General features: G+C 39.1%; 1 protein-coding gene across 11 annotated transcripts in view; it reads left to right on the forward strand.

The window, feature by feature from the left end:
* DMD (dystrophin) overlaps positions 1 to 24569 on the forward strand; it is a 2108520-nt gene that overhangs the window by 912224 nt on the left and 1171727 nt on the right. For all 11 annotated transcript variants that reach the window (XM_075916549.1, XM_075916586.1, XM_075916651.1 and 8 more), the window contains 2 exons: positions 1037 to 1198; positions 22824 to 22934. In XM_075916549.1, the coding sequence (XP_075772664.1) occupies positions 1037 to 1198; positions 22824 to 22934 (273 nt within the window). The remainder of the gene's footprint in view (positions 1 to 1036; positions 1199 to 22823; positions 22935 to 24569) is intronic.

A 24569-nucleotide genomic window follows, 5' to 3' on the forward strand; every position in this document is an offset into this window, starting at 1 on the left:
TTGATGGTCACATATTTGTAGCACGGTATGGAAAAGATTAGGCCCCACTGTATTATGCACTGTAGAAATGCATAGCAAAAGGAAGGGCCTTGACTTGAAGAGCTTAAAATATATGATCAATATGAAAGGCAACAAGTGAGTATATGTTAGAGAAAGCACAAAGTAATGTGGAGACAATTACAGAATAATAAGCAGCAGTCACAGCTTACCAGCTGGTTTATTATTATCAAGCATTTTGTAGGCACAATGGTATAAGTGGGCTGTAAGGAAAGATTTAAAGAAGGATGCTTTTCTCAAAATTTGACAAAAACCATTGTACTTTCTCCCCTGCTGACCCTTATGTTGGGAAGGAGTTCCCTGAGCTATTCCATTATCATCCTTTTAATCTTCTTAAAATCCACTTTTGGCTGGATGCCTACAGAACACTTGACAATAATTAACCAGCTGGAGTCTGTGTTTCTGCAGAGAAGAACAACTTATATAGGATGAAGAAAGACCATAAAAGGCCTTAAAAATGAAGATGAGCATTCAGTTCTCCTTGGAGCTAGCATTCAGTTCCTGTTCAGGAAAATTATTTATATTTTGCATGTGAAAGTCCTTCTTAAGAGAGCTTTTATTCCCCTCATTTGCTGAAATGGATTATTGTGGATTGGACAGTAACCCCATTTTGAGAAAACAAAATCTCTTGAACTATATAATGAGATCAGGAGGCCCATCAGGCTTCAGTGTGGAACTCTGCATCAGAGAGGATGGTTTTATTTTACAGTTTTCCTGGCGTGTCCTCACTATAGCAGTCTTCTATGTGTGCTTTTGCTTTTAGGGGTCCTTCAAACTTTAGAATTTTTCCTTGTGAAGTCTTTTAATAAGAGTTGAATGGGTGGCACAAAGAGGCGAAATTTGTCTTACAAAAAGGTGGTTGTGGAAAAGTCAGGCATTCTAATTCATGCTGCAGCCTATATTTATGAGAAAAAAAATGTGGATAGAAAGTTTCAGTGAATTATGTATGTGTGTTTATTTACCTGTTATTGTCTTTAAGGCTGTAAGAAGACAGAAGGTTCTTGAACAGAGTATCCAGTCTGCCCAAGAAATTGACAAAACCCTTCGCTTGATCCAAGAGTCTCTTGCCTTCATTGACAGACAATTAACAGCTTACATTGCAGAGAGAGTTGATGCTGCTCAAGTCCCTCAGGAAGCACAAGTAAGTTACATGCAGGTTAATGGTCTTGAATTGATTTGTTGGTCACACTGCATTTCTGAATCTCTGAAGAGTGGTGGACTTTCTCTCTCTCTCCTCTCTTTTTTTAAATAAAGATGTTTAGAATTTAATTAAAAAGATGGACTTGCAGCAGGTTTTTTTTGTAACAGTACATTTGAAAGGGCAAGAAAAGTTTTGATAGAAGTATTGGAGAAGATTTTTTATTTCTCAATAAAATCATACTTTACTTTTTTTTTAACCTGTGCCTATCCCGATGATTTAAAAAACCTTAAATGCCATGGGAAATTGGGCAATAGCATTAAAGTGGCAATGAACAACAATGTGGGTCTTTAAAATCCAATCGTTTTTATGCCAGAATTAACTCATCTGCTTCTTCCTACTTTTAGTTGGCTTATTTGTAAAGCCAGTTAGATGGCACATGGATTATTACTGAGTTTAAACACACCCAAGCTATGTCTACACTGCAGAGCTATTTTGGGATACTGGAAGTATCCCTAAAGAGCTATTCTGTGTCTATTGAAGCAGCCCGTTATTTCAAAATAAGTTTCAAAATAACGAGCAGCTTATTCCAACTTCTGAATAACCCTCGTTCCACGAGGGTTAAGGGTCATTTCGGAATACTGTAGCAAGTTATTTTGAAATGTGGTTCTGTGAAGAGAGCACCAATTTTTGAAATAATCTATTTTGAGGTAAAGGTGTAGTGTAGATGCACCCGTTCTGTGGTTAATTATTACAGTACTTAGATTTATATAAATACCTTTACAATACATCTTCAGACAAGTTTAAAAGAAAATGGTCCTTTCCTTCCCTCCAACAACTTGTTTAGACATTGGACCTAGAGCACATTTACCACCAGTTTGTACTTTTGAACTATTTTCACTGTAATATCTACCCATAGCCTTGTTTAAGTGGTTTTAAGTATGCATGTCTGGCATGGAAAACCTTGGTGAGTTGGTCTCAGATACAGACAAAAATGGATCAGAAGGTTGTAGGCCTGATTTCAGAGGTTGAAATCCCACATTTCCTGCTGAAGTAAAAGGGAACTGAGGTTCCATGACACCTCTGGAAACCAGGCCTGTGTCTCTTATATTAACAATATTTTTTAAAAGTTAAAAATTCCTTTAAAAAGTTATATACAGTTTGGCTTTGCCCTACCCTCAGTCTAATTTTACACACTGTTATAATTACTGCCTCCAGTTGTTCCCATATTAAACCTATGTAAGAGTAGAGTCAGTCTTTGATAATACACTCCTTGTGTCTCAATTTTCATTCCTAAACTGTAGTATGTACCCACTGACCCTTTAAATGTTTTGTTTCCCCTCCAAATTAGATCAATACAGAATTTTATTGGCTAACTCAGGACTGAAATCACCATTCGTTAATGGAGCATTGGTTTGGTTTCCATCTTCTAAATCTGTCTCTCTAAAGATTTTCAGTTTAAGAAACCTCCAGTACTATCTGTTTGGTAATGTTGTGTCTGGACCTTTTCAAAAATATGCTTTCATCAAAAGAAAATTTTAATGTATATAGCCTTTAGAAACTGCCACAGATATTGTATTGATGGTGATTCAAGTTTTATATTAAAAAAACAATATTTGAATGCTCTTACCATTGAATCCAGGAAACAACCAACTTATATTTGATGGAATATTTTTGGATGCAGACACAAACTTTTTTCCCCCAAACGTTTGTGATGCACCAGGAGTTATTGCTTCATGCCTGATACTAAATTCACCTAATGGTAATAGGTGTGCAATTAAACAACTCAGCATTTTTTTAATATCTTTCTGCTTCATGGTTTTATTTTAAGATGCAGATAAAATCTTTTGAGGAAACAAATTTCTCATCAGAACAGACTGAACTCGGATATTACTGTTCTTTAAGCTCAGTCTGAAAATTCTTTAAATCCTTTTAGGAAACTAAACTGTGCAATGCATTTTAAATAGGTAAATTAGCCTGATTCTTTCCATAAGTGAATGGTGGGGCTAAGGTACTGGCCCATCTCCTGAAGAGACTTTGCTAGCACATCTCCTACAAAAATGAACAGATCTTCTTTACCAAGATCTCCCATATAAAAGTAGTGGCTGTCCTGCTACTTGCATTTTCTTTTTCCAGGGAAGGCGATAATTCATTAATAACAGTTAATCAAACCTGGAGACTACAAAATAAACTCTTCAGCAAAGTATGTTGCATTCCTACAAGAATTGGAGAAATTTTAATCAGAAAGATGACACTGTTTTTTAATGGTTAGTTCCCAAATTCAAAGCAAGGGCTGCAATTGAGAAGAAATGAGGTGAAATGCAGCTCCTCTTGTAAAACGAAAATGATCACTTTGGTACATACAGAGAGATGGCAAAAGAAACGGAGAGTTTTCAATGTTATATATATGCTATTTGACGTTGCACCTTTTGAACGTAGAATTTGTATGCTTCTTACTCCACCATGTGGGCATTCAGGACTTAGTACTATAGAACTATTGCTAGGTAACAGACTACTCACTGTGGATCTCTGATCTCAAATCCCCCTCCCCTTTCCACTGAAGATAGTATATTCAGAAACAGTAGCCTACCAGAAGCCATTCGCAGAAATTAATGGGTTCAGATTCCTGTAAGGCACAGTGCTAAAACTGCCTGCTGAAAAGAAATTAAAAATAACACTGATCTTAAAAATATATATATTCATGAAGGAGAAGTCATTTCCATTTGTGCTTGACCTCAGTATTCCACAAGGACCTCTCCTTCATTTACATTAATATACAAAGTTCATGCAAGTATTAAAGTTATTACCATGGGAATTTTCTCACATCCTATTTTTACACTCTTTCTCTATGTTTTTTGCTTGATGTACATGGAGCTTTTAAGAATTGCAATTACCTGTATAAAAGGAAAAATTCAAATATAAAATTTGGTGTTACTTAAGAATTCATTCTATAATAAACAATCTGCTTACTCTGAAATAAGACTAATTTCTAGGTCTTTTATTTTTTTTTAGTCAGTATTTATTATATTCAACAAATTTCCTAGAACTAATAGCAGGGGTTTTTTTTAAGTTTATTTGTTTATGCCGTTACTTTGGACATTTCTTGGTAAAATCCAAATATTAATATAGGCTCCTCTCAAGATTTATACAGTTGGATAGGTTGGTGCTCATAGTTTCACTGAAGTTTCTATGTTTTAATTAATTGATTACATCAGTTCTTATGCTAGCACTTTAGTTCTGGTTTATAATTTTAAAAATCCATTTATTTAATAATATGGCATTGTATAAAGGCTTAGCTTTTTTCAAAGTATATGCTCTGTTTAAGTCAAGAAACAATATGGATTTGGTGTGTGAAAGAAGCAGCTTCCAGGTGTCAACTGAACATGTCAAATATCTTGGAATAGGCTTGTGTATTTTTTTTTCTGTTTGTGTAATTATCTGAAATGCAGTGCTAAGGACAAAAAATGGTATGAAATTACTTAGTAAAATTAAGGGAGGAAATATGTAGCATATACTGTTTTTCTGCTGTTGCCCCATAACATTCTGAAAGGGTAACATTTAAGTAATCATACTGTTGACATGCATTAAATATCTGATTACATGTTAAATGAGAGAGTTCATTCATATGCTGTTAAAATATCCTTGTGCCATGTACCAGTGCAATGCTAATGTAATGCTTTAATAGAAAAAGTTATGGAGTTATATGGCATCTCACCTAATGAGGAATGAACATACAGAATCAATTACTTAAGTTAAAAAATTCAGAATGGTGTACACAGTTGATGTTAAAGACATTAATACATTTTTCATGTTCTAAACATGGAAACGTATTTTATTGAGTTCTCTGTGGAACATTAGTAATCAGAAGGGAGCCCCTGACCTAAACATGCTTCTGAAATGCAAACTCAGACTTTATTTGAACACATTTTAATTGCTGCTCAAGATACTGTTCTGAACAGTATCTTATATTGTCCTTATCACCGTATTATCTGAGTGCTTCACAGTAGTACATTGAGCAATGTGACTGACATTAGATGTGCATGATGGGTTCTTTCTGTCATCTACATGGGGGTAGTGTTTTATTTTACTAGTTTGGGTTTTTTTAAATTAGGGATGTTAAAACAGCTAACTGGTTAAACAATATCACCTAACTAGTTAACCTTTTTAACTACAGGTTGGACCATTGTGGTCCAGCATGCTTGGGACCTGAACGGTCCCGAACAAGTGAATTTGCTGGACCAGGGGAGGTCAAGCGTCTGGGCTCTCCCAGGACTTCCCTTCTAGCAGCTGACCCAGGAGCACCCAGCCCACCTGCCTGGCTCTGCTGCCCCCCATACCACTCCGAGGGTTCTGCTCCTTGCCCCCGGCCCTGCACGGGATGGCAGCTACTCCCAGGGCTCCCTGCCTCTGTCCCCTGTTATCAAGTCACTTCTAGTGATGTAGTTCGATTAATAAAAGCAACTTTCTATCCCTAACTGACTCTGTCTTGAAGCGAATCCACAACCCTTTTGGGCCCTACACCTGTGACTTGACACCTGTGAGCCAGCAACTCTCTCAGGGCCTTAAACATTGAGTATAATCTGCTGTATAATCAATCTATGGAGGAAAAAGTTTAGCTTAGAGTTTAGTGTAGTAGTGGCCAAGACAATGACCACCCTCCAACTTTAAGCAGAGCAGAGGGATGTTTGGCTGGCTGATGGAGTGAAGGGAAGAGTGCTTTATGGCAGCACGTGGAGAGATGAAATCTGCTGCAAGAGTAGCAGCGTTGTCACTAACTCATCCCTGGGAATGAAGAGCTTAAAAAGAGACAGTACAGTACCTCAAGACTTTGTTTTGATAGGGACCAGGGGAGGAGGGCTTATTGCTGGCACCTCCTTATGGCAGATGTCCAGTGCTCCATAGGTACTCCATAGGACAGGTGTACAGTGGAATGGGTAAATGGCTTGGCAAAGGACTTAAAAAGGGGTATTCATTAAAGAAACAAATGGGGAGCAGTTGGGATATCCTATGATTGGTATGGCAGGGAGCCAAACCTCCATTTTTATAGCCCACTTTCACCCTCTACAAATGCGAGGGGGAGGATGGTAAGTTCCCAGCAATGGCTGTGCTACAGGGACCTGAACAGGAGAGGAGCAGGTAAATAGCCCCCCAGGTAATTATGGAATAAATATGGGGTGACCTGCACTGTTTTCTGCTGGATGCTCCCAGACACCTAACAATAAAGTCGTGGCCTGATTATATCCATGTCAAATGTCACCTGTCCTTCATTTGGCATAGTCAGACAAGGGAGGCAGAACCTGCTTTCATTAATTCATGTTTGAGTAGTCCTTGAGGAGTCCTTTTTGCTGAAGTCTCCCTCTCACTTGGACATATAGCTGTGACTTCAAGTTTGAAATTCACTACTGACTAATATTGAAGACCATTGCAAAGAAACTAAGAACTAGAGAGTGTGATTAAGCTGGGCTCAGAACTAAAATACTCAACATGCTAGATACTATGAAAATACATAAGTAACTTTCATCAGTCCCATGATATACTTACAGCCTGGATCTGGCCCCAGGGGTTCCTTCCCAGCATCGGGGAGCTGGTGCTCTAGCCCAGCAGTCCCCTCCCCTGTGCTGGAGCATCAGCATTGGCTTCCTGCTGTGGAGGGGGAGACCTGGGCCTTGAAAGCCAGAGTCAGGCAAGCCATGGATCTTCCTGGTGGGGGAAGAAAGTGGTTTTCTGGGCTACTGCTCCCTCTCCCCTTCTCTGGGGAAATGGTAGCACAGCAGAACATGGCCTGGAGGCTTTTTCTAGTCAGTGACATACTCTGTGAGGCTTTCCTTTTGTGTCTTGCTCTTTTTAACTCTCTTCCTGCCTTCCTTTCAACTTCAAAAGGGAATTTCATGGATCTTACATTTAAGAAGTACTCTGAATAGTTGTAGTGCTCTGTTGTTACTTAGCACGTATTTAAATAGGGCATCTAGATAAGTAGCAACTGAATTGTAAATGAACAATCCTATTCTGCTGATCGCTAAATATTTCAGTGGCTGTATAACTAAACTTTTACTTGGAAATCAGTGAACCAGAAGAAAAAGTGAGCCCCAATTTAGCAAGCTAATGGCTTATACATACTATGTGGGTAGTTATAAGCCTTTAACATCACAAAACACTAGGAAATCTTGGCAAGCTTTATTGCTGCAATTCAGTTACAGTGTAGGCGTACATATTATATATAATTATATAAACAAGTAAATATTGCACTAGTATGCAGAAAAAAAACTTTTTCTGGAACCGATGAACTTGTGCATCTATTGTTTATTTGTAGAATACACAAGGTTCCTAAAATAATAATAGTCACAGTAAAAGCTACAATTCTGTGTTTTTACTGATGATTTTAGTAAGATAGCTCAAATTATGCAAATTGACTGCCTTTGCAATTAAACTGATACATTAGCATTTATATTCAACTGGTTCATGAAAAACCACAGAGTAACAAAAGTGCATGATTACTCTTGTGTCATGTCACATTAACATCTTACCATATTAGTCTAACATCAGTGACAGAGCCCATAGAGTTGTATTGCCTCTTTTCTCTGGCAGGCCCTGATCAAATCTGTTCAGAAAATTGCACAGTTATACAGCAGACCACCTGAAATCACTTGGATTCTATCTTGGAAATGGAGAAGAGTAGTAGAAAGAAAGTTCTCCTTCTCAGAACTTTCACAAAGGCTGGTCAAGGAATCTGTGTCTGGTTGCCTAGTTTTCAGTTATTGGCATTTGAAGTTTTTGGGTATTATAGTTTGTTCTCCTGCATAGCAATTTATTTCTATTGCCTGACTGGTTTTTTTAATCCATAAATTCTAGCATGACAATTCATTTCTGTTTTATGAGAATAGATTTTCAGAATCTGACTTAATTTAAAACCTAGAGTTGCTTTTCTACTGTGGGATTTAAGCAAAAAAATCAAACAAAAAAGATTCATTCTACCAGTTTTTAATTTAACTGAATCCCTCTGCTGTTTTCAGTGTTTAATGTATATTGTGTTAAATTCCTTAAGTATATTGTATTTTTGGAGCAAGTCAGACTTAGACTAGGAAATCATTCACACCTGTGAATTACAATATGTATATTTTGAACAGTAGCTGTTAAAATATTAGTTGAATATTCTAAATCCAAGTGATTTCAGGATATATGTCTACAATGTTCCAAAGCAGAGTGTATTAGTACTCATCTCATTTATTTGTCTCTTTCTCCTTATGGATTAGTCCTGCGTTTCAGCACTTATTAATTTTGACCTGTTTATCTAGTCTCTTTGTGATATAATCTCTGTATGCATCTTAGATTTCTATAATATAGTCCCAAAATAAGGAAATACGTGCAGGCAAGGGGTGAGAGGGTATTACCCTACTTTCTTTATCTGGAATAGAAGAGGCAAGGAGTGCCCTCGCTTACCAGAATGATAAGAGCAGGGGCACAAGTGGTTCTTCCTCAACTCCCAAGAGGCCAAAGGATTCCCTGCCCTTGAGAGCTGCAGAAGCACTAGTTACTTTTCCTTCACCAAACCTCATAAATCTATTTTCCTAGCCATTGAATCATTTTTGTTGCTCTTCTGGGAACTTCTTAGAACATTCTGGCATCTTTCCTGAGGTGACCCAAGCTGTTTGCTGTATTGTTAGCACAACCTCCCAATGCTTATGCATCACATAAGCAGCCCACAATCACATAGTCTTCTAAGTCATTATTTTGCAGTGCAAGTTCACATGAGTTTGTTGTCCACTATTAAGTGCTTTATGGAACTATTTTTGACAAAACATCTGCTTTCTATTAATTTACCCGAATCATAGCTTATTCTTCCCTAGAAAAGGCTCCATTGTTGTTATTTTGCAGGGACATTAATCATTAACGACTAATCAGTTTTCACTTCTGGAGTTAATTATCATTGGTAAATAGATAAATAGACACTGCCTTAGGATATTCATTCCTAGTTTATTTTACTCCTGTTATGTATGTAGCCCTTGATCACTTTGAAAAGAGATTCAATTGACCCAGTTGTACTGTAATCAATTAATCCATGTACATTGCCATTGCTGAATCTGTCAGTACAGCCCTGTGCAGAAACCCTGCTTTTGTAACCATTCAGTGTGCTCTTGTTCCCCTCCTCATCTTCTCTCTCCTCCATTCTTGCACTTGACCGTATCCACCCTTCCGATCTCCTTCTCCTGGTCCCCAGCTCTGTTCCTCGCTGTGACATTAAATTGAGAGCCCGGGCTACTGGAGATTTCCCCAGTTTATGCTAGTTTTTTGCCACCTGTTCCCTGACTTAGGAGTGTAGTGGAAGTCAGAGATATGAAAATGCACATGAATTAGATACATCTTGTCTCATAGCTAATCCAAACTAAGTTTTTTGCAGAGTTTTATCATAAGGATTGATTTAGATTATTAGGGTGGTATTATTTTTAAAATTACCTCATTTTATTTTAAGATATATCCAGGGGGCTCATTTATTAGAGACTTCATTCATTTGTTGGTATGTCAAAAAAACAAGATTTTTTAAAACATAGGTTAAAAACTTAAAACGGAGGAAATTAATTTAAAGGAAAAAGACTGAATAGGGAAAGGAATAAAACCATGTAAAACTATTAGTACATCTTCATTTGACTGTCTCTCTCCTTCTCTATTCTGTTATAAGTTGTTCTTGTTTGGCAGTCTGTCAGAAGGATATCTGATGTCCATGATGGGAGGCAATTTTGGGCTGTAGCGGTCTCTTGTTCTTATCTGTTGCTGTGGTCTAGGTGTCACTGCATGGGACAGTGAACCACACCAGGTGTGTGGGTTACACTTGCTCAGATGTTCACAGCAAAATCACATAAGAGTAGATTTCTACTAGATGGTAAAGCAGGACTCTTATGAAAACAAAGAGGAATGATATGGTGACATGGAATCTGACATGCTTGGGTGGGGAATAGCAGAACCTTAGAATCATAGAATAATAGGACTGGAAGGGACCTCGAGAGGTCATCGAGTCCAGCCCCTCGCCCTCAAGGCAGGACCAAGCTCCGTCTACACCATACCTGACAGATGTCTATCTAACCTGTTCTTAAATATCTCCAGAGAGGGAGATTCCACCACCTCCCTTGGAAATTTATTCCAATATTTGACCACCCTGACAGTTAGGAATTTTTTCCTAATGTCCAATCTAAACCTCCCCTGCTGCACTTTAAGCCCATTACTCCTTGTCCTGTTCTCAGAAACCAAGAGGAACAAATTTTCTCCTTCCTCCTTGTGACACCCTTTTAGATATTTGAAAACCACTATCATGTCCCCCCTTAATCTTCTTTTTTCCAAACTAAACAAGCCCAGTTCATGAAGCCTGGCTTCATAGGTCATGTTCTCTAAACCTTTAATCATTCTTGTCGCTCTTCTCTGTACCCTTTCCAATTTCTCCACATCTTTCTTGAAATGTGGCGCCCAGAACTGGACACAGTACTCCAGCTGAGGCCGAACTAGTGCAGAGTAGAGCGGCAGAATGACTTCACGAGTTTTGCTTACAACACACCTGTTGATACAACCTAGAATCATATTTGCTTTTTTTGCAACAGCATCACACTGTTGACTCATATTCAACTTATGGTCCACTATGACCCCTAGATCCCTTTCCGCCATGCTCCTTCCTAGACAGTCGCTTCCCATCTTGTATGTATGGAACTGATTGTTCCTTCCTAAGTGGAGCACTTTGCATTTCTCTTTATTAAACCTCATCCTGTTTACCTCTGACCATTTCTCTAACTTGCTAAGGTCATTTTGAATTATGTCCCTATCCTCCAAAGAAGTTGCAACCCCACCCAGTTTGGCATCATCTACAAACTTAATAAGCGTACTCTCTATCCCAATATCTACATCCCAAAACAGACTCTTGAGGAACTCCACTTGTTATCCCTTTCCAGCAGGATTTAGAACCGTTAACAACAACTCTCTGACTATGGTTATCTAGCCAATTATGCACCCACCTTATCGTGGCCCTATCGAAGTTATATTAGCCTAGTTTATCAATAAGAATATCATGCGAGACCGTATCAAATGCCTTACTAAAGTCTAGGTATATGACATCCACCGCTTCTCCCTTATCCACAAGGCTCGTTATCCTATCAAAGAAAGCTATCAGATTAGTTTGGCATGACTTGTTCTTCACAAACCTATGCTGGCTATTCCCTATCACTTTATTACCTTCCAAGTGTTTGCATATGATTTCCTTAATTACCTTAGATTCACATGTTAAGAATTATTGAAAATATAGCCAGGAGGATGGTGATGTCATTAGTTCCCTTTCATCATTGAATTATAGAATTGAAAGGAATCTTGAGAGGTCCTGTAGTCCAGATTCTTGCACTCAGGACTGGACTAAGTATTATTTAGACCATATATGACAGGCAACCATCTCTGACCTCCTTAGGCAATTTATTCCATTGCTTAACCACCCTGATAGGAATTTTTTCCTAATGTCCAATTTAAACTGACCTTGCTACAATGTAAATGCATTGCCTCTTGTCCTATCACCAGAGTCTAGCAACACCAATTTTTCTTCCTCCTCTTTATACCAAACTTTTTATGTACTTGAAAACTATTATCATATCCCCCCTCAGACTTCTCGTCTCGAGACTAAACAAACAAACTCAGTTCCTTCAGCTTTTCTTCATAGGTCATGTTTTCTAGACCTTTAATTGTTGTGCTATTTGCCCTTTTCCAGTTCTCTGAAATCTCTGCTGCCTTCCACGACTTTTCAAAGATAATCACTAATGGTTCAGATATTGCCTAACTCAGCTCCTGAGTATTTGAGGATATATTTCTTTTGGCCCTAGCAACCTGAAGACATCTTACTTGTCTAAGTAGTTTCTAACTTGTTCTTTCCCTATTTAGTTTTAGATCCTACCTCATTTTCACTGGCTTTCATTATGCTAGATGTCCAATCACTACTAAACTTTCTGGTGGAAACTGCTGTTTCCACATTTTCTGTTATTGTTTCCACCCACCTTGAGTAATGTCTCAACCTATCCTTGATGGTCCTGTTGTTTTTAATGTATTTGTAGACTTTTTTCTTATTACCGTTTGTGTCCCTATCTATGTACCTTGGCCTTTCTAATTTAATCACTACATGCTTTTGTGGTTTGTTTATATTTATCCTTTGTAATTTGACCTATTTTCCACTTTTTGTCATTTTGGATCATTTAAAATATCTTGATTAAGTCTGAGTGTTGCCATGCTGCCTATCTTTCCTACACAATGGAGTAACTTACTCTTGTGCTCTTAATAATGTCTCCAAGAAAAATTACCAGCTCTCTTGAACAGTTTTTCCCCTGTACTTTTCCTTCCCATGGGATTTTACCTACCAATTCCTTGAGTTTTCCTAAGTCAGCTTCTTGAAAGTTACTTTTATTGTGCTGTTCCTCCCCCCCCCCCCCCCATTTCCATCTCAACCTCAGTTCACATGTATAAATTTTTAATATACAGGCAGTCCCCGAGTTACGCGGATCCGACTTATGTTGGATCCGCAGTTACGAACGGGGCCCTCTCCCTGGTCTCCAGCAGACCAGGGAGAGGAAGCAAAGCGGCGGAGCATGCGGGTCTGGGCTGTCTGCTGCCCGCGTGTTCCGCCGCTTTGCTCCCCGTCCCCCTGATCTGCAGACCAGGGGGATGGGGAGCAAAGCAGAGCAAAGCCGCGGAGCAGGGGGGCAGAGGGACAGCCCAGACACGCCGTGGCTGTCCTGCTGCCCTTGGGCTCCAGACACCTGTGGTACAGCAGCTGGGGCGCTGCCGGTTGTTCCTGGAGCGTCGCTCTGGGCGTTACTGGACCAACCCGGCAGCACCCCAGCTGCTCAACCCCAGGCGTCCTGATTCAGCCACTGCTGGTCAGTTTCAGCAGTGGCTGAATCAGGACCCTGGGGCAGAGCAACTTGGGTGCTGCTGGGTTGGTCCAGTAGCGCCGAGGAGCAGCGGCGCTACTGGACCAACCCAGCAGCACCCCAGCTGCTCTGCCCCAGGCATCCCCAAGTCAGCCGCTGCTGAAACTGACCAGTGGCTGACTACAGGAAGCCCCTGCCCCGGGCTTCCTGGAATCAGCTGCTTATCAGTTTCAGCAGCAGCTGACTTGGGGATTCCTGGAGTTCTTAAGTTGATTCTGTATGTAAGACAGAACTGGCATCCAGATTCAGCCGCTGTTGAAACTGATCAGTTTCAGCAGCGGCTGAATCTGGACGCCAGTTCCGACTTGCATACAGATTCAACTTAAGAACAAACCTACAGTCCCTATCTTGTATGTAACCCGGGGACTGCCTGTATAAGGCAAAACAGTCTCTGATTTTTCCCTGTCTTTCCTAAGCAAGGTGTACCCTTGTATACCAATATTCCAGCCATTTGTATTTTCTCACTAAGTCTCTGTGATTCCAAATTTGTTATAATTATCATTATTAAACTAAATTAAACTAGCATTTCTGGTTCTTTCTGCTTCTTCTCCATTCATCTCTCATTGGCATACATAGATCTAAGATGCTAATTTGATTTCCCCCTCTCTCTTCTCGCTTGTGTCTCTCTTTATCTCTGCCTTTCTCCCTTGGCTCCCTTCTCCCAGGACTCTCTGTTTCTGACTTACCAATGGCTTTTGAGTTCTGCCCTCACTGAACAATTCTCTCCTCCCTCCCGCATCATATAATCATTCTTTCAAGACAAGAAGGTTCAACAGTGTGAATATGGAGTGCATTTTGTGGTGGTAGTAGCCCAGAAAGTGATGTTAGTGTTTGAAAAAGTGGTGAAGATGCTTCTGTCTCCCTATCACACTTAAAACTCATCACAGCACTAAGCTGTTTAAGTGCTTTCTGAAAAGATGCATCTAAACAGGTTACATCAAAATTGCCCATTCAAATCAAGTTTCTGGTGCTTTGGAATAGACAGCTAGTTTAAAGGGCAAAATGATCAGTTAGTATTAGTAAAGCATGTCTCTATCCTTAACAGGACTCTTGAAACTACCTAATAAATAGGCGGGGGGGGGGGCGGTTCTATTCAGAAAAATTCAGTTCATACAATTTTTTTTCCAAAATCATTATTCTTGTTTTTTTCCAAAAAGTCTGAAAAACATTGAACTGACCTTCCAGCCACCTAATATATATGAATTATACCATTTCTGAAATGCTCTAGCTAATGAATTTCATGATGATCAATACAGGTAAATAAAGACTAATATAATTCGGACAACAAAAGGCACTGACCTAAGGTGTCAATTACCACAGATACTGAGTAAAACAGTGCAGAGCAATCCTTGAGTGTGTGGTATCACTTATTAATATATTCTGAGGCTGTACTGTGGCTCATGAGAATAGCCAGCGAGCTGTGAATGTGATAAGGGAATCAATGCCACTGGTGCATGGTGTCACTTTACTGAGCTAACTGTATCTCTGACCTCCAGGTCTCTTGGAGCGCACCTCTCTCTCAGCCATGGCCCCAAACCATTGCCTCTGTCAGAGGGTGGAATTATGCAAATCTCCTGCTCTCTTCATATTAGCAGGTATCACTTTAGCAGGTCCTGTGGCAACTAAGTAGCAGCTGTCCTCCTCAGTAGCTATGGCCAGACATTAATGTGGAGACCAGAAGCCTTCTAAAGAAAATAATTATTTATTACTAAACATTTCAGAGAAAAAACTCTTAACACAATAATTTCCTGAGCCTGCCCATCTCCTGAAAGTTTGGGAAGGAGTTAACTACTTCAGCCATTCCTCTGGGACCTGTCTCTGTATCCTTATTAGTCTGTTCTCATAACAAACAGATCTTCTCTCTTCTCCCCCGCCCCCCGTACCATACACAAAGATGTCTTTTAAATGGCACTTGGATCTTTGAGTTCTCAGCCTTGGCAAAACAACTCAGTAACTTGGGGTTGAGCCTAGAAGTAGAATCCTTACTATCTAATAGCATGGCCTTTATCTTGAAATGCACCCCGCCCCACTCCTTATGGGGAGGCAGCATATTGAGAACTGTTGTGTTGTCTTCCATGTTTCTTTTTTTCTACAGCTTCCTATAAAGCTAGACCAATACATTCATACAAACAAGTCCCATAAGCCAATATACCTATATAGTAATACTATATCTCAGGGACTGAACAAGAAATGCTCCAACACTTCAGTTAGTCTATAAGGTGCCACAGGACTCCTTGCCGCTTTTGCAGATTCAGACTAACACGGCTACCCCTCTGATACACGAAATGAACTGGATGGGCTGTTATATTCAACACCCAAATTACATGAAAAGCTACATGTCGTACACTTACAGACCACTCATTTAGCCACATTTAGTTCCGGCACTATTATTGACAGGTTTTTTTCTCCTCATAGAATCATAAAATCATGGAATACTAGGACTGGAAGGGACCTCAAGAGGTCATCGAGTCCAGTCCCCTGCCCTCATGGCAGGACCAAATACTGTCTAGACCATCCCCGATAGACATTTATCTAACCTACTCTTAAATATCTCCAGAGATGGGGATTCCACAACCTCCCTGGGCAATTTATTCCAGTGTTTGACCACCCTGACAGTTAGAAACTTTTTCCTAATGTCCAACCTAAACCTTCCTTGCTACAGTTTAAGCCCATTGCTTCTTGTTCTATCCTCGGAGGCCAAGATGAACAAGTTTTCTCTCTCCTCCTTACGACTCTCTTTTAGATACCTGAAAATTGCTATCCTGTCCCCCCCCCCATCCCCAGTCTTCTCTTTTCTAAACTAAACAAACCCAATTCTTTCAGCCTTATTTCATGTTCTCTAGACCTTTAATCATTCTTTTTGCTCTTCTCTGGACCCTCTCCAATTTCTCCCATCCTTCTTGAAATGTGGTGCCCAGAACTGGACACAATACTCCAACTGAGGCCTAACTAGTGCAGAGTAGAGAGGAAGAATGACTTCTTGTGTTTTGCTTACAACACACATGTTAATGTATCCCAGCATCATGTTTGCTTTTTTTGCAAACTGCTGACTCATATTCAGCTTCTGGTCCACTATAATCCCTAGATCCCTTTCTGCTGTACTCCTTCCTAGACAGTCGCTTCCCATTCTGTATGTATGAAACTGATTGTTCCTTCCTAAGTGGAGCACTTTGCATTTGTCTTTATTAAACTTCATCCTGTTTACCTCAGACCATTTCTCCAATTTGTCCAGATCATTTTGAATTATGACCCTATCCTCCATATTAGTCGCAACCCCTCCCAGTTTGGTATTATCTGCAAACTTAATAAGCGTACTTTCTATACCAATATCTAAATCTTTGATGAAGATATTGAACAGAGCCAGTCCCAAAACAGACCCCTGCAGAACTCCACTTGTTATACCTTTATAGCTGGATTGTGAACCATTAATAACTGGCTGGATAACCGTACTCAGAGAGTAGTTATGCACCCACCTTATAGTAGCCCCATCTAAGTTGTATTTGCCTAGTTTATCGATAAGAATATCATACGAGACCGTATCAAATGCCTTGCTAAAGTCTAGGTATACCACATCCACCGCTTCTCCCTTATCCACAAGATTCGTTATCCTATCAAAGAAAGCTATCAGATTGGTTTGATATGATTTGTTCTTTACAAATCCATGCTGGCTGTTCCCTATCACCTTGCCACCTTCCAACTGTTTACAGATGATTTCCTTAATTACTTGCTCCATTATCTTCCCTGGCACATAAGTTAAACTAACTGGTCTGTAGTTTCCTGGGCTGTTCTTATTTCCCTTTTTATAAATGGGCACTATATTTGCCCTTTTCCAGTCTTCTGGAATCTCTCCTTTCTCCCGTGATTTTCCAAATATGATAGCTAGAGGCTCAGAGACCTCCTCTATATTCTAGAATACTTCTTGAGTATTCTAGGATGCATTTCATCGGGCCCCGGTGACTTGCAGGCATCTAACTTTTCTAGGTGATTTTTAACTTGTTCTTTTTTTATTTTATCTTCTAAACCTACCCCCTTCCCACTAGCATTCACTGTTAGGCATTCCTTCAGACTTCTCAGTGAAGACTGAAACAAAGAAGTCATTAAGTATCTCTGCCATTTCCAATTTTCCTGTTACTGTTTCTCCCTCCTCACTGACCAGTGGGCCTACCCTCTCCTTGGTATTCCCCTTGCTTCTAATGTATTTATAAATAGTCTTCTTGTTTCTCTTTATTCCCATAGCTAGTTTGAGCTCATTTTGTGCCTTTGCCTTTCTAATCTTACCCCTACATTCCTGTGTTGTTTGCCTATATTCATCCTTTGTAATTTGTCCTACTTTCCATTTTTTATCTTACTCTTTTTTATTTTTAGATCATGCAAGATCTCGTGGTTAAGCCAAGATGGTCTTTTGCCGTATTTTCTATCTTTCTGACACAGCGGAATAGCTTGCTTTTGGGCCCTTAATAATGTCCCTTTGAAAAACTGCCAACTCTCCTCATCTGCTTTTCCCTTCAGTCTTGATTCCCATGGGAATCAAGACTAAGCACTCTGAGCTTACCAAAATCCGCCTTCCTGAAATCCACTGTCTCTGTTTTGCTGTTCTCCCTTCTACCCTTCCTTAGAATTGTGAACTCTATGATTTCATGATCATTTTCACCCAAGCTGCCTTCCACTTTCAAATTCTCAACCAGTTCCTCCCTATTTGTTAGGATCAAATCTAGAACAGCTTCCCCCCGGTAGCTTTTTCAACCTTCTGAAATAAAAAGTTGTCTCCAATGCATTCCAAGAACTTGTTGGATAGTCTCTGCCCTGCAGTGTTATTTTCCCAACATATATCGGGATAGTTGAAGTCCTCTATCACCATCAAATCTTGGGCTTAGGATGATATTATTAGTTTAAAAAAAGCCTCATCCACTTCTTCTACCTTGGTAGGTGGCCTGTAATAGACTCGTAGCATGACATCACCCTTGTTTTTAATCCCTTTTAGCCTAACCCAGAGACTCTCAACACTTCTGTCTTCTATGTCCATCTCCACCTCACTCTAAGGGTGCATCTAGACTGACAAGATTTTGCGCAAAAGCAATTGCTTTTGTGCAAAAACATGCCAGCTGTCTACACTGGCCGCTTGAATTTGCGCAAGAGCACTGACTTTGTAATGTACAAAATCAGTGCTTCTTGCGCAAATACTTTCATGGTCCCGCTCAGGGATAAGCCCTATTGCACAAGAATACTTGCTCAAGAGGGCCAGTGTAGACAGGCACCTTAATTTTTTGCACAAGACAGCCCGATGGTTAAAATGGCCATCAGACCTTTCTTGTGCAAAAGTGCGTCTAGATTGGCACGGATGCTTTTGCGCAAAAGCACTTTTTTTGCAAAAGCATCCTTGCCAATCTAGACGCTCTTTTGCGGAAATACTTTTAATGGAAAAACTTTTCCATTAAAAGTATTTCCACAAAATCATGCCAGTCTAGACGTAGCCCAAGTGTATTCATTTTTAATATATAAGGCAACACCTCCTCCCTTTTTTACCATCCTTCCTGAGCAAGCTGTACCCTTCCATGCAAACATTCCAATCATGTGTATTATCTCATCAAGTTTCTGTGATGCCAACAATGTCATAATTGTACTGATTTATTAGCACTTCCAGTTCTTCCTGCTTATTACCCATACTTCTCGCATTTGTATATAGACATCTAAGATACTGATTTGACCTTGCCTGCCAGTTTTGCCCTGATCCTCCTTTCTCTCTGCCATTATAGCCCACGCTCCCTCCCATTTGCGACCCATCTTCCAGGTCTCCATGTTCTCCACTTACCTGTGGGCTTTGCTCACCTGTCCCCGTTGAACCTAGTTTAAATCCCTCCTCACTAGATTAGCCAGTCTGTGTCCAAATAGGGTCTTCCCCCTCCTTGAACGGTGAATGCCATCTCTGCCCAGCAGTCCTTCCTGGAATAGCATCCCATGGTTGAGGAAGCCAAAGCCCTCCTGGCAACATCATCTTCGCAGTCAGGCATTCACCTCCAGGATGCCCCTGTCTCTGCCTGGGCCCCTACCTTCGACAGGAAGGATCGAAGAGAATACCACCTGCGCTCCAAACTCCTTCACCCGTACTCCCAGAGCCCTGTAGTCACTCCTGATCCGCTCAGTGTCATGCCTCGCAGAATCATTTGTGCCCATGTGGATGAGTAGCATGGGGTAGTAGTCAGAGGGCCGGATAATCCTCAACAATGCCTCCATAACATCTCCGATACAGGCCCCCAGCAGACAGCATACCTCCTGAGATGAAATGTCAGGGCAACAGATGGGCGCCTCCGTCCCCCTCCAAAGATAGTCTCTGACTACCACTACCTCACATTTCCTATTAGCAGTGGTGGCAGCCGACCTCCTAGCCTTGGGGGTACGAGGCTTCTCCTCCTCTGTTGTAAGGAGTGATTCCTTATCTCCTGTATAAAGAAGAGCATAACGGTTTCCTAGAACCACAACCTTCCCTTACTCTCCTTTTTCTGCTTTAAATTAGGAGATTTTTCCTTTTTTCTCCATGCACCAGAAGAAGAGGGTTTTGCCCACGAAAGCTCATAATACTATATAATTTTTTTTAAGTCCCTAAGGTGCTACAGGAATATTCATTTTTTTTTCAGGTCACATAAAACATTCATAAAATCATTGCAACTCGATATTTCTAAATTATTGTATCCATGACACAGCTCTGAAGGTGATGGGTCATCTAGAGCACCCAGATTACAAGTCACAGCAAGCTTGTTTTATGATACTTGGAATTTTCCATAGTGAAATTTCTAAAGGCAGAATCAATGACTTTTGTTTTTCTTTTACCTGGTACAGTGTGTCTCCATCAAAAGTCAATGTGGCTAGTCTCATGCTTGTAGTTAAATACCTTGCAAGCGTAATGGTGGAAGAGCTTAGCAATGGTATGTAAGATGTATTCTCATAAATGTGGGAAGAATGTCTTTCTTTCTGTTCTGTACAAAGCTGAATACATTATGTTTTTGCAAACATTTTGCACTTATTTTTTACTAAAAAGTTCCATGAAGCAAAATGGCAAGTTTCATGGGGTTTCATTAAATTTTATACACAGGTAGTTTTATGGGCAGTAGAAACCAATCATTACAGTCCCTTACATTTAACCATGCTATTTTCAGACACCAAACACCCTCCCCTCTGTGCAACTCTCTTCTTTTTCTCTCTGGAGATCTGCTTCAGTATACAAAAGGAAAACAAACAAGCAATAGTAATTCATAGAATGTAATATACATTTTTTTGTTGTGCGGGAGGGAAGATGAGAGAAATCCTTAGATTGCACTTTGTATTCACACTCAGGGCAGTTTCTTGCCTCTGCACAACTGGTGGTATGGGAGGAGAGTGTATCTAAGCTAGTGGTGGGGGTCCATATGCTTCTGAGCAGCACTTTGCCACTCTTGTGATCCTGCTATAAGTGTGGTTGCAAGGAGCAGTGTTTGGTGGAAAAAGGGTTCTGGTTTAGTGATTTCTCCTAGATCTGTCTCAGCCAGCAGTGCTTCTCTCCAGACCTGCCACAGAAGAGACAGAGGATGCTAAGGCCAGGTGGAAAGACTTCATATAGTTCTTATTTCTCTATTGTCCCTCTCTCTTACCTACCTGTGGGGATATATCAAAACAAACCACAGTGTCATGGTCCTTTTTAGTTCGTTGTATTCCATTTTTATGCATTTAGATACTGTACTTGAGCTTAGAATTAAATAATTGGAACTGGTGGCAGCCAGATTTTCCATTTCCTTGGGAACTATGTGATTTTGATTTTTTTTCTGTTTTGTTATAGAACATGAACAAAGCAAAAATGAACTATTCCGTGAAATGAAATTTAGAAACATGGAGGGAGGAATTGATAAAAATATTTTTAGAAATTGAAATGTTTTGTACCAATTTTAATATTTTAAAATTTTATTAATGTCAAATATGTAAATATTGAAACAAAAAATCATGTTGAAATGGCAAATGAAGCTTGTCATTCTGAAAAGGGCAAAATGAAATAGTTCACTCTTCATTCTAATTTTGTTTAATGGATTTTTTTTTCTAAATCAGCATGTTTCTGCTAAACATTTCACTTGAAATAAATCATCATTCCTGACCCAATTTTCCATCAGAAAATTTCTGACTAGGTCTGATAAATAATACTGTATAGCTGATCCTCAAAAACCTAAAGGGATTATCATTGCTAATAGAGTTTTACAAATTTCTGTAATTGTGTTTCTTTAAAACCATATTTTAATGCATGCGTGGTACAGCAGGACATGCTGGTGCCCAACTATTTTAAGATTCTTAGCACTATATTGTTTTATTATATTCTGGACAATATATTTACAAAAGAGTTTTTATGCCCATGTTGATCATCTCACAACATGCAGGTCACAATATATAAAGCTTTGTATTCAACATGCAAATGAGGATGCAATTTAAAAAAACATTTATTTTGCAATTATCAAATTTGTTCACATGTGAACTAAATTAAAAAGCTTGTTCCTAATTTGTGTGGCAATATAAAGTTTAAGTTCTTTTCTTGAAGTATGGCCATTTGATTTAAGAACCATACCTTAAAAATACATCTGCTTATAGCTAAAGTATAGTGGTTTTGAGAGGTTTTTTATAACTTATTCAGAAAATAGAAGAAAGCTACAGTTAGACTTTTTTTGTTTCCATTTAGCAATAATGGTTTCAAATACTCTTCCTGATGAGAAAAAAGCTAATAGTTATTTCAGAGTTACTATTCTCAGCGGTAATTGTTAAGCTGTCTGCTACTAGCAGATATTCATTTTCTTACAATTTCCACAGAAATTGTTTTGAAATTGTTTAAATTGGGTTATATCAATATGCATTATATGAATTGTTTTGCATGTTGTTGCATTGGTCAGTGTTGCTTAAATCAATTGGTGTCTTTTTCAGACCAATTTATGATGAGATAACAAGAGCAGAAATTTGCATTATGGTAATTTGATCATTTGCCAGTTCTTGCTGAAAATGACAAACAGAAATGTTCACAAAAAATGGCTGAGATGAATACATGAGTGTCCTTTGTCATCAGCCTAGTGTAGTACTTTTCCCATTTCTAGCACACAATTAATGCAGGTTTTGGTCATAAATCCCAAGTTATATAATATTTGTAGATCTTTTGAATACATACTAGTGTGAGGTATCATTTACTGTACATATCAGATACTTTGATCAAAATATTTACAATTTACATAAAAATATCTTTAAAAGATATTAACATAACCAGTCAAACAAATAATAAAAGTACCTGAATAAATTCCTTTACTTGTTCATATATATTTCTTTTCCATAGTTACTTTAGATATATTTCAAAGACAAATAATTGTGATCCATCTGCTTCTCTTGAGAAGGAAATCTGCACTCAGTATCTGCAATGTAATTGTAACGTCCTTAGCAATGGATTGTCATCATTGTCAGAAGCTCAAAATTTGACGTTAGGTTTAAGCAGAAGTATTATTGAATTTGCACACAAGAAAAGTTAAATAAAATGAATTATAAGGCAGTGAACAAATAATTCAACTTTAAATTATTTCTTAGAGTATTTTAATGTAATCTAACGTCTCTTGAATATATTTCAGAAATTAGATACTTTGTAGCAGAATACAATAACATTTCAAACACACTTGATTATTAAGTTTGTTTTCCAACAGAAAATACAATCTGATTTGACAAGTCATGAGATTAGTTTGGGAGAAATGAAAAAACGAAACAAGGGCAAGGATGCTGCCAAACGAGTTTTCTCCCAAATTGAGGTTGCACAGGTACGTAATCTTCCATTCTTCCTGTCCTTCCTATAGCACAATGTTGTGTGTTGACATATTCTTCATAATTTATATTATCTATATGTAACATTTTATCTGTTCCTTCAAATTTTGTGCTACTATGCGACAGTAGTCTAACAAGTCACTGATTCAGATTAAAATCATCCTGCTATATTTTATTAGTGCTATTTTTTATTTTTTCCTGCTTGCATGTATGGCAATATGGTCAACAATTCTAGCATACTTAATGCTCCACATATCTAAAAATTGTATCAAGTAAGTAAACTTGTTATGGAGAAAACCTTTTGAATGTAATGACAGAATACAAAGCAACACATGCAAGATATGATGGGTATATCGTTTTTGAGCTATGTTAAGATATTTGTATTAAGTAGACCAGTTGGCTACTCTCCAGGACACCATTTTAGTGACAAAACCATGATTTTAATAAATATCCTGTGTACTGTATATTTTTTTGAAAATTATTTGCAGAACATGTATCCTTATTAACAGTTCCCACATTTTCAGCACTTTCCAAGTGCAAGTGGTGTGCGTTAAGTACCAAAGTCCAATCTGAGCAATTGATTGATATTTAAAAATTATAACTAGCATGTTATTCTGACATACTTAATAAACAAGGGGAGACATGTTAGATATGAAGACTATATTAATTCCATTTTCAGTTACATGCCTTCCCAAATGATCTTTGAAACATTCCTAACTCTATGATCCTCTTCAGTTCAACTTTTGGAATGAATACTAAACTTCCATGATGCTGTGAAATAAATACATTGATATTCATGTTAAAATACATCATTGATCAACTTATCTTTAATGGTAGACTAGGCAAAATACCATGATTTAACAGCAAAGAACAACCATTTATTTGGTCTTCCAATTGAGCACAGTTATCTATTTTTTCCCCCTTTGCTGACAGTCTTCCTTAATATTTGTGTCTGTTTCCCAGTCACGAAAAAGGAATTGCTAATAGTTCCCTCATTCACAGATCTGATGAAAAGATAAAGGGGACGTCTGCATTGCAGGGCAAAAGCTAAACTAAGCTATGCAATATCAGCTATATCAGCTTTTGGCATGTCTACAGAGCAGGAAGTTGAAGGAAGAACACTCTTCCTTCAACTTCCCTTACTCCTTGTGAAATGAAGTTTACAGGAATAGGAGTAAGAAGTCGTCCAGATTGACATTATTTAGAAATAATGGCTTGCTGTGTCAGTTAGGGTATGTCTTCACTACTCCGCTAGTTCGAACTAGCGGGGGTAATGTAGTCATCCGCACTTGCAAATGAAGCCCGGGATTTGAATTTCCCGGGCTTCATTTGCATGAAGCCGGCCGGCGCCATTTTTAAATGCCGGCTAGTTCGAACCCCGTGCCGCATGGCTACACGCGGCACGGAGTAGCTAGTTCGGATTAGGATTCCTAATCCGAACTAGCTACTCCGTGCCACGTGTAGCCGCGCGGCACGGGGTTCTAACTAGCCGACATTTAAAAATGGCGCCGGCCGGCTTCATGCAAATGAAGCCCGGGAAATTCAAATCCCGGGCTTCATTTGCAAGTGTGGATGACTACATTACCCCCGCTAGTTCGAACTAGCAGGGTAGTGTAGACATACCCTAACTT

The sequence above is a fragment of the Pelodiscus sinensis genome, chromosome 1 (assembly GCF_049634645.1).
Source record: "Pelodiscus sinensis isolate JC-2024 chromosome 1, ASM4963464v1, whole genome shotgun sequence".
Classification (NCBI taxonomy): Eukaryota; Metazoa; Chordata; order Testudines; family Trionychidae; genus Pelodiscus; species Pelodiscus sinensis.